The sequence below is a fragment of the Setaria viridis genome, chromosome 5, assembly GCF_005286985.2.
Source record: "Setaria viridis chromosome 5, Setaria_viridis_v4.0, whole genome shotgun sequence".
In the NCBI taxonomy this organism is placed as follows: Eukaryota; Viridiplantae; Streptophyta; class Magnoliopsida; order Poales; family Poaceae; genus Setaria; species Setaria viridis.
In genome coordinates, this window is record NC_048267.2 from 11,864,253 (window position 1) to 11,878,246 (window position 13,994).

A 13,994-nucleotide genomic window follows, 5' to 3' on the forward strand; every position below is an offset into this window, starting at 1 on the left:
CGCCTTCACACGCTACGCTTTGCTCCATTAAACCCAAGGCGGCAGGGCACTCCGTTCCGCTCGCTCTCCTCTCTCTAGGGTTTCTCCTCGCCACCGCCGCCGCCGCTGCTCCTCCTCGTCGCCGCGATGAGCGCCGCCAGGCCGGACCACCGGCGCTACCACCCGCCGTTCCTGCGCGACCTCTCCTCCCCCATATCCTCGTCGTTGCGCTTGCCCCCAGCCTCGGTCCGGCGCGAGACACAGGCCTCCACCCCGCCGCCGCCTCCCCCGCTGCTCTCCCTCGACGACCTCTCCCACCTCTCCCCTTCCCCGCAGCCGGCCACGCCTCCTCAGGCGACGATGACCCCCTCCCCCACGCCGCCGCGTGGCGCGGGCCTCTTCGCATCCCCGCTGCGGTCCAACGGCTCGCCCGCCCCCTCGGCTTGGTGGTCCCCGTCGAGGGAGGAGAAGCCCAGGGAGGGGTCGCCGATGGATGGCGTCATGCAGAACCAGCAGCAGTCCCCAACGATGCCGTCGGGGCAGCAGTCGCAGCAGCAGCAGAAGGTTGCGCTGATCACGCTGCCCCCGCCCAGGGAGGTGGCGCGGCCGGAGATGCCCAGGGATTCGGCGCCTGCTGCTGGCCGGGTTGACGAGGAGGAGTGGGTCACCGTTTTTGGGTACGTGGCCTCGCCCCTAGCTAATTCGATGGAATGTATGTGTGAATTGTTGTATAATTTGTTGCATTGGATACTTATAGTTGCATGTTCTGTGTTGGGAATAGATTAGATATTCATTCTTAGGAACTGGTTATGACAAAGTTTATGTGGAATTGGCAATGTTTCTTCTTTAGTTGTAAGAACAAAGATGTCAGCATGAGTGTTTGTTCGAAATTCATTTGTTTTTGAGTTCAAACTCATCATATGTTGCCAGTGTGTTTCCATGTTAATAAAAACTAATAAAGATTGAAATGCAGATTTCTAAGAATTTGTACTATCAGGATGTAGACATTTGACCAAAACAACATAGCTCCAGAGAACATAGTACAGTAGGGCTGCCTACTTAGCAACATTACCTTAGCTGGAAACAAGAGATCAGTTAGAATTAATGCCACTTTGACCATTTAGGTTGGATCTTCATCATTGATGCTTGAACCACACAAGCAGTGTCAAAACATGAGATACTTTCTAGCCAACTATATCAACTAATCAGCAAGTGGCAAAGAGGAATGTTGGAATGTTTGCAGTTGGGATTTGTTAGCCATTCTGGAACATAATATACTAATACCTTCCCTCTAGCGAATTTGGAAATCAATGTGGTCTGATTTACTTTCGGTGATTTTTTAATCAAATTACAGTATAGTAATTTACGTGATTGACAAGCTCAATGGCAATTGATGGACTTTATTACATAGTTTGTGACAGTCGTGATAGCTTCATCTGTTGAAAGCTAACATGTGTCAAGAGGAATTAATATAGTTGTCTTTATGTTCAGTTTTATTCTAAGTCTACTAGTATAGTTGTAAACCAGGATGCCTTAAGTTGATCTGATGGTGTATGTTGATATACACTCCCTCAGATCATATTCTGCTAAGCCCATGTGATAGATTTAATGCCCATATCCAATGGATTGTTTCCCTCCCCCATGATGATTCTCTCCTTTTTGTTATCGTCATACTAATGAAGTTGCCTACATGTTGGTGGAAGTGGGAACATGAGTTGTTATGAATTTATGGTTTTTTAGTGCGCAATTTTGGAACTTAGGAAAGGAAGATCTCAACAAATATTGATAAAGTGTTAAAATCTCTTCCCACTGATTCAGCATGTGGTTTAATTTCTCACCTGCATTTACATGCACTTCTGCGTGATGCAGATGCCTATACTTTGGTTGATCATTTTGTTTTAAAAAATTATAGCGTACCCCTTGTGCACTTGATCCTCTGAATATTTGTTAAGCTTTCAATAGTCAGACATGTTCAGAATGTTGTATATTAAATGGCTATAGATTGTTGGATGCCAGTGTTATTAGGATTGTGATATATTTCATTTTTATTAGCCTTCCATCCTTTTTCTGCCAGATTTTCACCTGGTGATACTAACTTGGTTCTGCGAGAATTCGAGAAATGTGGGATAGTCCTGAGACATGTTCCTGGTCCAAGGGATGCGAACTGGATGCATATCTTGTATCAGGTAATCACTTGCAGCTCTGCTGTTTGAGCACAGACAACACACTGGATCTATGTTCCCTACTTTTTACTGAGTTGTCCTAGAATAAGCCTAAAATAAACCAATGGAGTAGGTGTCACTGTCAAGTGTGATGTGCTGGACTGCTAGACTTCTAAGTTTTTTTATTTGGGAAAATGTTGAATGGAAGTGATCCCTGATCAAGTTTATGGGCTATTTCGAAGTCCTGAAGATCTGTTAAGCTGCTCAAACCTATTAACTATGATTTGTGTTATCCTGTCATACTGTGTAATTATAGAGATAGGATATTAGATAATGTGATGTTAATCTGGACAGCGTAAACTTTTTTGAACTATCCCACAAATAAGTGGTGTGCCTATATACTTTCCAATGTGTAACTGTTTTCCTTTCTGTTCCTTTCGTTATCCTGATAGTTCCCTACTTTATTTCTGTGTACAAGATGGCACAAATTTCCATGTGTTGGGTGGTTTTACACTTTTACTAATATTTTCTATTTTATCAACACATGACCAGTGTTTTTTTAGATTAGATACAAATTCTGTTCTGTTATGGGGAAGTAGCAGTACCTTATGTGACGCAATAGTTTTCTGCCAACCAGTAATAATGTTCTCATGTTGGACTCGCTATATGCTTAAGATGATTCATGGACAGGAGGTTTCTCAGTGCAAAGAAATCAGCTAGATGTCCCTGTTCTAGTGTTCTATCACTTTTACTTTGCAGCTATCTTTTCTGACATGTTCTATTGTTCTTATTATGTTTAGAGCCGGCATGATGCACAGAAAGCACTTGTGAAACATGGGCAGCAGTTAAACAGTGTTCTTATTATTGGGGTGAAGCCAGTGGATGCACGGCAGCAACAGTACCTGAACGAGAGCATGAACGAGAACTATCAGGGCAGCGCAACAGTCCCATTTCTGTCACCGCCTGTAGCACCTAGCGGATTTGCCACCAGGAACGCACTAGCACCTTTGCCTAGCAACTCGATGCCAAATGGCAGCTGCAACGAGAGCAGTCGTGGCGCTTCTGGAGCCATTGCTTCACCTTCAAAATCCATCTTGTCCAAAGTTATGGACTTGATGTTTGGCCTTTAAGTTCCATCATTAAATCAAATGGTGGCAATGCGTTTGTATTCTGTTGGAAATTCTAGGCCAAAATGAGGATCATGGCGATAACATTTTTTGGTCAATGGGGTTTTCATTGGGTATCAATGCACGGATTGTGTATCATACGGCATCTGACTTTGGTGTAAACTGTAATAGGAGTCGTCCCTTGCAAAGGCTGGTGTAATTGACTCACTCGGTGGCAAATGTTCAATCACAAACTTCACCGATCTATTGTGATGATATGGATCTTTTTCCTCCAGAAAAGAAAAGTGTGGAAAGTGATATGATTGCATAGAGATTTTTAGGACGCCAGCTGAGTAGCTAAAGTCAGACGGTTGTATTTTTGCAGTGTATGTTTTGTCAGATGGGTTCTGAATTTTCAACACATCTGAGGTCCAATGATTCTGACTTTTTTTGTTAAACACGCATTGCATCCTTATATAAGGGATTTGATCCAATGGATGATGTCCTGTCTCCTAAAGTCAAACTGGGAATGGGATATGAATTGTTCCCCTCGCGGAAACAACGAATCTGGGTCATCCTTTGTTCCGCTGTTCTCTGTACCTTGCTCGAACAAAAAGATCTGTACCTTGCTCGAACAAAAAGATCTGTACCTTGCTCGAACAAAAAGAAAGAGGGTTTGACCTCTTGTTTTTGTCAGCTCGGCGTAGACTTGGGACAGACATTCTCAAATCTCGCCGCTGCATAATAAAGAAATGTGAAAAAAAATGTGAACATTAAAAAACAGCTGATAGAATTAAATTAAATGGTCAATGGTGCGTTGGGTGATCGAGAGTAAGGCTTGAAATGCTCGACGTGCATAAGTCAAATCGCCTCACTAATTAGCATTACTAGTACTAAGAACCAGTTAGAGAAAAATATATAGCACTCAATTGAGGACGCACATTGCAATTAACAAGCTCCAAGTACGTCCTTGTGCTCCCGAGTCTGAACGCCAGCACGTTGTTTGAGCAAATCAACAACAAGTAGAGTACAAAAAAATGTCAAAAGAATTCTTTTATAAAACCCAAACGCTAGCCTTTGCTGCTGCTGGAGATAAAATTAGATGTCAACGGATAATGGCCAAACGGATACCTGTTTGAACCAAAAGAAGAATATCTTTCCAAATTAAGTACGTACTAAAATCGAAGAAAAAAATAAATCCAAAGCTGGAGTACATACTTTAATCAGGAAGCCTGCCTTCTCGTCTTCAGATTCCGTACACGGCAGCTTGTATTTTTATAGATTCATATGTTTGTCTCGTTTCCAGTACATTATATGGCTTGCAATTTTTTAAACGTGTGGAAGCAGTTTGAGCACGTACTTCGATCCTTTAGTTTAGTATACCGCCAGAGAGACAAATATGTTTAAAATTATTGAAGCCTTGCTGTGACACAAACCTTCCAACAGAAATGGAAAAGGAGGCTTCAAATCACTATTTTCATATACTTCAGATTTCATCATCTCTCGCAATCAATAAGAAGTTTGCCAATTGGGAAGTGAGAGGTGGACACGTTGTCTTTCTTAATCAAGTTTGTTTGGTCGCTAAGGCTGAACAATCTTTGTCAAGCAGGGTAATTAACGACCTGATTGAAAACATAGCCATCATATAGTTTAGCTCAAATCTGCATGGCCTACAGTATTAAAAGGACACTTCAGAAACTCTTAAGGTAAAGCCAAAATTTGAGCATAATTAGATACATTTGCACACATCAAGGCCAAACAGTTGGTAGTACTATTGGAAATAAATACTTTTATGTAATCACAATCATTTAAGTTTTCTCATTGATGGGGCCGGAGTCATTTGATCGTTGCAGTTATCTATCAACATTAAATCACTGTGAAGAAAGCTAGCTATCAAAGCTGAATCAGAATATTAATTTAACATTGACATTCTTCATGACCCAAACGGAAATGCGGCTGGTGACACCATTTCTGCTCTACAGAAATAGAATAGTGCATCCATTCGCAATTAACACATTATTAGTACATACATGATGGTATGTCTTGTTATATTTTATCAAAAGCAAACTCAAATGAGCATTCCTATAACATGCAAATAATCCACTTCCACCAACAAAAAAGATAAGGTCCATGCAAGCCTCTTTGCATATTTGCAAGATGAGGAAGTATCCCACAATGAATAGTACAGCATTGTCTCTCACATCACAACCTGCAATGGTACAACTTTTACTGGCCACGTTTTCTTCAAATTTAGCACACCAAGTTCAGCACCTCAGGTTGCAGGTTAACAGATTTAAATACACAACATGTTGCCCCATTTAACATAATGCATACGAAGACACACATAACGCATTGTAATCCACGTTTGAATCACAGGGCAATTCCACAATTCCATAACTGTAAGAGACAAACCAAATCAGACCTTGAAAAATATATATAATTTTTTGGACAAGCAACATTACAATAAGTATATACTTCTGACGTACAACTTCAAGTGAGCGTGTTTCCCATCTCTTTTATTTTTCGAGCTAGCATTTAAAAATAAAACTAAATAGCTTTTCACTATGCATATATGTACAGCCTCCACTGGATACTCCTTGTTATCGTGGTTGATCGAAGCATAGTCTATATCCTAAACTCTATGAGGAGAGCAAGAGATCAATACACCAACCTCATAGACATGCTTAACAGAGTATGGGCTCGCTTCCGTCAACATCACTCAAGTGAATTCAAGGAGCAACTTCAGATCCACTCTGAATTACCGGTATGTATTGAATTTGCGCATCTCGTGTCACTTCCTTGAACACAACAAATATTTCATAACTTCTTTTGTCATATATATAGTGTTTGAGACAGAATCCGGGGAATAATTTATGCGGATACTACGTATGTGAGTTCATCCATGACTTTGTAAATCCCAAGCGTATAACAGACCACGAATTCAGAGTATATATACAAATTTCTTAATAATAAATTAGTTCTAATTATGCAGGTCCATTGATCTAATATAATAACCTTTGCATGGCATAGATGGTAGATTATGCATGAAGGAAGAACTCCTCGAGACGGAAAAAATTAGGGTAATTTAAGAACAACTTAGTGGATTTCTTTTGGACGAGGTAGTACATCCAGCGAGAGAGTTCCATAATAATGGATCAAATTTGTATCACCGTCAGAACTTGGATTCGAAATAGTTGATCCAAAATGTTAAACGTGGAAAGTTGATGCAATGTAATATTATTCATATATGTGTATGCATAATATGTGTATGTATAATATTATCTCAGATGTAATATTATACATCAAATATAATTTTATATATATTGCATATTAGAACTAGTATATGTAAAGGAAACAAATACGAAATACTAATATAGAATAAAGAAACAGAAAGAAAATGAGAGAAGAAACATCAAAGAAAAAAGAATTTAGTACCGGTTGGTAATATCAACTGGTACTAAATTAACCTCAGCCACGCGTGACGTGGCAGCCAATTTAATACTGGTTGATCTCCCCGACCGGTACTAAAGGTCCCCCACAACCGGTACTAAGAGGGGTTTGAACCCGGTACTGAAGGCGTTTTTCCCAGCACTGACACTTCAGAAACTCTAAAGGTAGAGCCAAAATTTGAGCATAATTAGATACATTTGCACACATCAAGGCCAAACAGTTGGTAGTACTATTGGAAATAAACACTTTTATGTAATCACAATCATTTAAGTTTTCTCATTGATGGGGCCGGAGTCATTTGATCGTTGCAGTTATCTATCAACATTAAATCACTGTGAAGAAAGCTAGCTATCAAAGCTGAATCAGAATATTAATTTAACATTGACATTCTTCATGACCCAAACGGAAATGCGGCTGGTGACACCACCTGTCTGATATCCCATGGCGCCAACTAAGCGTTGACCGAGTCATGGAGTCACAAAGAATGATGATGGCACGACTCGAAAATGAAAGAGGATGGGAGAAGAAATCTCTATGATCAAGCATTTTCTTTTGCAGAAATACGATCAAGCATGTTACTAGTTTGATTTTGTTAACCATGTCCTTGAGGTGAACATTTCCATTGTCGTAAATAAAACGCGCTTTGTATCACATCTAGGAGACAGACTGCTTAGAATCAACACTAAGTACATATGATTAGGTCGTCTGCGGATACTTGCACGAGCATGAGGGTGTACTATAGTATTATCTTCCCACGTCTTGTTGTTTATCTTAGTTAGCAAACCACAAATAACCATTTGATCAGTTCTCAATGCATGCCTACTTATTTACTACAGAAATAGAATAGTGCATCCATCCGCAATTAACGCATTATTAGTATCGGTTCCTAACCCTTTTAATACTAGTTGTGCAACCGATATTGCTACTTCGATACTAACCTCTTTAGTACCGGGTCAAATAACCAGTACTAAAGGGGTATTAAAAAATTAAAAAAAGAGAGAGAAATCCGCTGGCCGGAGCCCCGGTCGCACCCCGCCACCGTCCGCCAGAGAGAAAGAGGGAGGGAGAGAGGCGGCATACTTACGCTGCGCAGCCATCGCCGCCGGTTGCCGCCGCTGCCGCTCCTCAGCCCGTCGGTTGCCCCCGCCGTCGGATCTGAGGGAGAGGTGGCCGCTACTCCAAGATCCACGCGCTCCTTGCTCTGTCACGCCTGCCGCCGCTCCTTGCTCCACCACGCCCTACCGACGCTCCGCCGCCTCGCCGTGCCCTCCCTTCTTGCCTCTGCTGCTCCTTGCCCCGCCGCTTCTCCTCGCCACATGTAAGAGGTGAGGGGCGACTGGAGGGGGGAGGAGAGGGGCAATGACAGGAGGGGCGGCAAGGGGATCGATCTGTGTGGGGGGGGAGAGGGTGGGGATTCGGCTGTGGAGAGAGAGGGGATTCGGCGGGAAGAAGAAGAGAGAGAGCCGCAGGTGAGAGGCCGGATGAGAGGGACGAGCGGATAAGTACGTGTGGGGAGGTACCCCTTTAGTATCGGGTGGAGGCTTCACCCGGTACTAAAGGCCCTCAGGCACATTAGTACCGATTGGAAGCTTCAACTGGTACTAATGGATGACCTTTAGTACCGGGTGAAGCCTCCACCCGGTACTAAAGGAGATCACGGGAGGTTCCTCGGGGACTAACCGTTAGACCCGGTACTAATGCTCATATTAGTATCGGGTCAAAATGCAACCGGTACTGAGTCTCAGGACGAATACTGAGTTTTCTAGTAATGGTACGTCTTGTTATATTTTATCAAAAGCAAACTCAAATGAACATCATCCCTGTACTTGTTTTAATGTCAACCCCTTGTATTTGGACTTGGCACTTTGTCAATTTGATATTGCAAGTCAATTGCGTTGAGTTCTTCATGTAACTAGCTAGCTTCAAAGTACCATGCTAGAGCAAGAAATGAGAACTAAAACTGTTTTCTCTTAGGATTGATTTTTTGTCGATACATAAAAAGACAAGGATTTTCTAAGTATTAATAATTTGGGAAAACTTCCAAGCATTAACATCTTCGCTGTAGCTGATCTTGACTCTGTTCCCTCACAACACGTGTAACTATAGCTTGCGTTTCTCGATTCATCCAGAGCAGCAAGCAAAGAAATCATTGTAAAATGAATAGCATCATCTGCATCATCCAAAGTACTGATTTCCTGATGAGCTCTGCATCCTCTGCATCACCCCCAGAAAAAATAAAATCATAGCAAAATAGCCGCCGCCTACCATCTTTCTGAGCTGTTTCATTCATTCAGCTAGGGATATACACATTGAGACAGCCCACAAATAAAAGGGCATGACATGCAGTTAGTGGCAGTCATGTAAACAGAATCCGGGTAATCTTGATGCAATCTATGGCCGGCTTACACGTGTAGTAGTAGTGCCCAGACGGCAATGATCGATGTTCCTGTCGAGCCTACACACTGTCCCTGCACGATAGCACAGCGGTAACTCTCAAGACCGTTAACACGGAGCTGCACAGGTGTGTGGCTTGCATGTCCAGCCGGGGTCTACGCCCACGCTGCTTCGTCGCACTCGCACGACAGGCGGCGAGGCACTTGGCACCCGGCGACAGCGACCACGGCCCGTTCGGTCTAAACCAAGCCAAAATCTGGGCATGCGAAAGCACGAGGCCATGTCGAACTCGAGAACGAACACGGTAGCATCCGGATCGCGACCAATCGAAACGTCCCCCCAAACACATGAATCAACACGTAATATAACGGTTATAACCAGAGAGCTGGAGGCATTTTTTGCGTCGCGGAAAACAACACCGAGGTGAGTGAGAGAGAAAAAATCCATTTTTGTCTCGTCCGGCGACGGCGACATGTTCGGCATGGCACGGCGGCGAGGATGCACAGCTATTGCGGTTGGGATCGAGATGGGGGTAGGGCGGCGATGAGCTTGCATTGCTCCGAGTGCAACATGTATGGTTTGGCTACCTCCTGAGCACGATCGGTCTGCTGCAACGCAACGCCTCTGCACGGCGCCATTGAATCGGCCTCGCCGACTGCCCGGAACAGGCGACAGAGATGTTCGAACAGCTGGTTCACATCGCCTCAATCATGGGAGCTAAGCTAGCTTCCTTCCAGGCTCCAGCTCCTCCTGGGAGAGAGTGCATCGCATACACCACCCCTGTTCTGTTCGTGCCGCCTATGAATTTCACTCCGACCTGGAGATGGAAAGTTTATTTTATAAATAACTTTCTCTGATTCATCAATCATTCATTCACCAAATCTCCTTGGGATCTCTGGGTTGTACAAACTAATCGGTCAATGCTTGAAGGAAATTGTTTGGTTTTCAGGACCCGACCAGAATCAATGGTTCCATGGCAAACCTGTTGCTTATGATTGCTCTGCTTGCTGACAGTTTCACAAGAAGAGATTGCAAAAACAACTTGACAGATTTAAATTTTCATTGCGTGGTAAAGTTTTTGGAGAAGAGAAGATCAGAGGAGAATGGAACCGCATTGTGAATTTGGCATCCCTGCCAAAAAATTTAATGATTGGTTGGTGCTCGATTAGTCGTTTGTGTGTGTGATCATATCGGTGGCAAAAATGGATAAGTGAACCTTATCTGTACCTCGTAAAGCGACAGGAACCCACACGGATTAGTCGAAACAGATTTGAAGTAAGGAACGATCCCTCTACATACCTCCGAGTTGATGCTGTTTCTATAGCTCTGTTGGCGTCACAGTTGCACTGTGAGAAAAGTTTTCTGGCCATCAAGTCATTCTGACCAAAACACTTGTGTGAAAAAAGTCAATAACTTGTAAGGTAATGTGAACAGTTTCCTTTTCACCAGCAGAATAGCATCAACAACACACTGTGAAAATAGATGGCATGACTTCTCATGGGCATCGATGAGGAGGAGGTTAGTCACCCATGCTGGGCCAAGCAAATGTCACTTTCACATAACTGGCTGGATTATCTCTCTATGAGTAACTATTTTTCTTGAAACACCAAGGCATTGCCAAAGTCAGCAAATGTCGTATCTCCAGCCTCCTACCATCATTTTCATCGGTTGAGAGGTCATAACATCGGCAAGCGTCACTGTAAAACTCGCATTTTTTTTTTACATCAGTCTCGCACTTTCACATACTAGCTAATATACCCCACATCAACCTCGAAATCCAAAAAAATGAAATGAAAACCACACACTTGAAGCAGCACTAGTAAAAAAATCACAAGCCAAACCACAAAGGGGAAGCCCATGTACAAACAAGAGAAGCCTAGTACTCCCACAGGAGGGGCTGGAAGCCGACGGCGTCGAGCCCATCGTACGGCGTCCACGGGTGATCGGACGGCCCGAACTCCACCACGTCCTCCACCCAGAGCGGCGCCAGCTCGTCGAACACCAGCTCGGCCACCTCCACCTGCGCCGGCTGCCGCTCCTCCCGGCTCGGCTCCGGCTCCGGGTCGTCGTGACGGTGAGCAGCGGGGCCAGGTGTTCTTCGTTGGGCGTCGTCCGCCGCAGCAGCCGCAGAACCCGCGGCCGGCGCGGCGGAGGACGACGACGAGGAGGAAGAGGAGACACCGCCACCGGATTTCTGGTGCTTGTGGTGCATGAGCGCGGCGCGGGCGGCGGCGGCCTGGACGTCGCGCGGCGCGAGGGACTCGGGGCGGGGCAGCGCGGGCGCGAGGTCCGGGAAGTTGAGGACGGCGCGGGCGCCCTTGATGCTGAGCGCGGCGACGTCGTGCGCGCGCGCGGCCATCTCCGGGCACGGGAAGGTGCCGAGCCAGATGCGCGACTTCTTGCGGGGCTCCCTGATCTCCGACACCCACTTCCCCCACGCCCGCATCCGCACGCCGCGGTACGCCGGGACGTCGCCGGCGGGCTCGCGCGGCCGCTTCTTGCCTCCGCCTCCGCCGCCGCGGGAGCTGGAGGACGTGGAGGGGGAGGGGGAGTAGGACGACGTGGACGAGGTGTCCGAGCTCAGGTCGCTCATTGCCACACCGAGACGATCGATCAGACGACGTAGATGGCTTGCTGATGAGGCGATGAGCTCGATCAAGTAGCTAGTCGTGTATGAGAGAAATGGAGAGGCGGTGGTGCAGATGCTATGGTGGTTAGTTGCAGAGAGAGAGAGGAAGGGGGCGGGGGTTGCTGGCTGTATAAGTAGCAGGGAGGCCGCCGCAGGGAGGGGGAGAGGGGCGTACGTAACAGTAGGGTAACAGCGACGCGTGAGCGGACAGACAGAGCTCCAGCTCCCCATGGCATGATTACACGCCCGGCCATTACTGTCCATGGGGATCCATCATGGATGCCGCGTCGTCTTCTCGTCTGGGTGTCAGGCTCTCAGGGCCTGGAGTCCGCAGCTGGATGGCCGGCTGGCGGCGGGAGTACGTGGCCATGCGCCTCCGATCCGGCCGATCCCGGGCGCTGCTTATTTACTAGCTAGTCAACTCCATCGGCCGGCCGGCCGGCAAGACGACATGCGTGTGCTCGGGGTGCACGCTCTCGCCATTCCGCCGCCATTATTCACCCATCCTTCCATCCACCGCCGCCTGCCCATATGATTCACTGTTCGATCAGACGCGATATATACTATTATTGTTAGCTGCAGCTCGCTCTAGGCGGTGTGACTGCGATCTGTGAATTGTTCGTCTAGACATTAAATAAACCGGGCTGCAACTGCATGATACTAGTAAACTCTGCAGATGCACGTGACGGCGGAAATGGCTTCCATCTTTTGTTTGCAAATCTGGAGCATTTTTCAGACATGTTAACTGTCTGGAAAATAAATAATCCAGACATAATATGAGTAAGCTGTTTCATCTTGTATGACTTTTGGCCTTCGAGAACATTTCCCTGCTGGAACTGATGAGAGCACCAGTACGTCGTCGTCGTAGCCCCTAATCGTATGATGCAACAACTAACAAGTGCACTTGCCCAACTGTTTTCGCACAGTAATGCAGCACTGTTTATTGATTAACTGATAGGACGTTATGAGATCTTTAATAAAAATATAAGAAAAACATGTTCCAGAAATTGACTCCCTCCTGTGGTGAGTGGTGACCCAGATGAACTGTTGGTGAGCAGTGGCATGCACCCGCATCAGCAGTGCCCATGCATGGCCTCTGGCTTCCATCCCTGCGAGACAACAACATGACCTGCCTGCCTCGCCGCCTAGCTCGCTCGCTCACAACACAACCTCGATCGACGGCAATCATTCATGGCCTACCAACCAAAACCCTAACAAGATCCATCCAAGCACGGTGGGCCCGCGAGAAAATCTCCATTTGTCACAACGCGAAGCCAGGGGAGTGGGGATCGACGATCGGACACCGGCGTAATCTCCGGGACCCGGCGGCTGATGAGACGGATCGATCAGATCAGGAGCGAGATGATGATACGAAGGACACCTGCTGGTTTCATCTCGCAGGCTGGCATGTCTCCCCCTTTCACTTCATCTCGGATGTCTGAACTAGCTCTGAACCACGACTGGATGCATGGCCCTGTTGCACTTTTCCTCTTCCGGGCTCCGCGCGTGGCTGTGATCTTGGGCTCCCCTGGTAACTCCGGCCTCTGCGAAGGGGTTGCACGCGCGCCGGGGTAATTGCTGCGGGGGCTCGGTGATCGATGTGGCGGAGCACGGCCTCGTGCTTCAGGGTTCGTCGGAGTAAAGGACGCCTCTGGTTAATTAGTTCTTACCGCGCGCAGGCAGAAATGGTTCTACCAGCGGTAACATTACATTACCGGTGAGGATTACGAAATTTGCAGACTACAAGCTGATTCAGATTTCAGGAGGCAATGATTTGGAATGGACGAGCCAACAATTCCCCGCATACGAAGAAATCCGTTGCTTTTGCGATCATTGGCACGGCTCGTGTAGCACTCGCCACGGCGGCGGTGCACATGATTAGGCGCATTAACTCGTTTCAGTAGCCAGTAGGGTGCAGCTATCTTCCACGGCTAGGCCGGCCTCCGTCAGCTTCTTCTTCGATTGCAAGAAATTAAGAGAAAAGGTACGGTGAACACATGACATGAGCTTTGGTGATCGATCGATATATTGACCATCGAGAGAGACGAAACCAGAGAAAAGATTGGCTAGCTGAGAGTCGGGTAGTTAAGCAGGTTGGGTAGGATACTGATGAAAAGGATGGGGAGCTGCGGTTGGGGGCGCGCGAGAAGATACGGACATCTCTGGAACCTGTAACGGCATGGATGCTGTGTGGTGTGGCATGCCGGCCAGCGGCAAAAGCGACAAAGCCCGCAGCCTGTTGACACTTTTTTGGCCGTCAACAGTTGAGCTTTT

The 13,994-nt window shown here is 46.3% G+C and overlaps 2 protein-coding genes across 2 annotated transcripts; one reads left to right on the plus strand and one right to left on the minus strand.

The window, feature by feature from the left end:
- Positions 1-15: 15 nt before the first annotated feature.
- On the plus strand, positions 16-3,668 carry LOC117858284 (nuclear pore complex protein NUP35). Its single transcript, XM_034741325.2, has 3 exons — positions 16-656; positions 2,054-2,165; positions 2,942-3,668. Exons 1-3 carry the CDS (start codon positions 127-129, stop codon positions 3,269-3,271), a joined length of 972 nt encoding a protein of 323 aa, XP_034597216.1. The 5' UTR covers positions 16-126; the 3' UTR covers positions 3,272-3,668.
- Positions 3,669-10,662: 6,994 nt separating this feature from the next.
- On the minus strand, positions 10,663-11,802 carry LOC117856223 (uncharacterized). Its single transcript, XM_034738631.2, has one exon. It carries the CDS (start codon positions 11,682-11,684, stop codon positions 10,968-10,970), a length of 717 nt encoding a protein of 238 aa, XP_034594522.2. The 5' UTR covers positions 11,685-11,802; the 3' UTR covers positions 10,663-10,967.
- Between the last annotated feature and the right edge of the window lie 2,192 nt (positions 11,803-13,994).

Excerpts from the sequence above, each read along its gene's own strand:
- LOC117858284 (XM_034741325.2), top strand. The coding sequence starts at position 127 with ATGAGCGCCGCCAGGCCGGACCACCGGCGCTACCACCCGCCGTTCCTG. Across the intron at positions 657-2,053 it reads GAGTGGGTCACCGTTTTTGG|ATTTTCACCTGGTGATACTA; the intron begins GTACGTGGCCTC and ends TTTTTCTGCCAG. Across the intron at positions 2,166-2,941 it reads GGATGCATATCTTGTATCAG|AGCCGGCATGATGCACAGAA; the intron begins GTAATCACTTGC and ends TATTATGTTTAG.
- LOC117856223 (XM_034738631.2), bottom strand. The coding sequence starts at position 11,684 with ATGAGCGACCTGAGCTCGGACACCTCGTCCACGTCGTCCTACTCCCCC.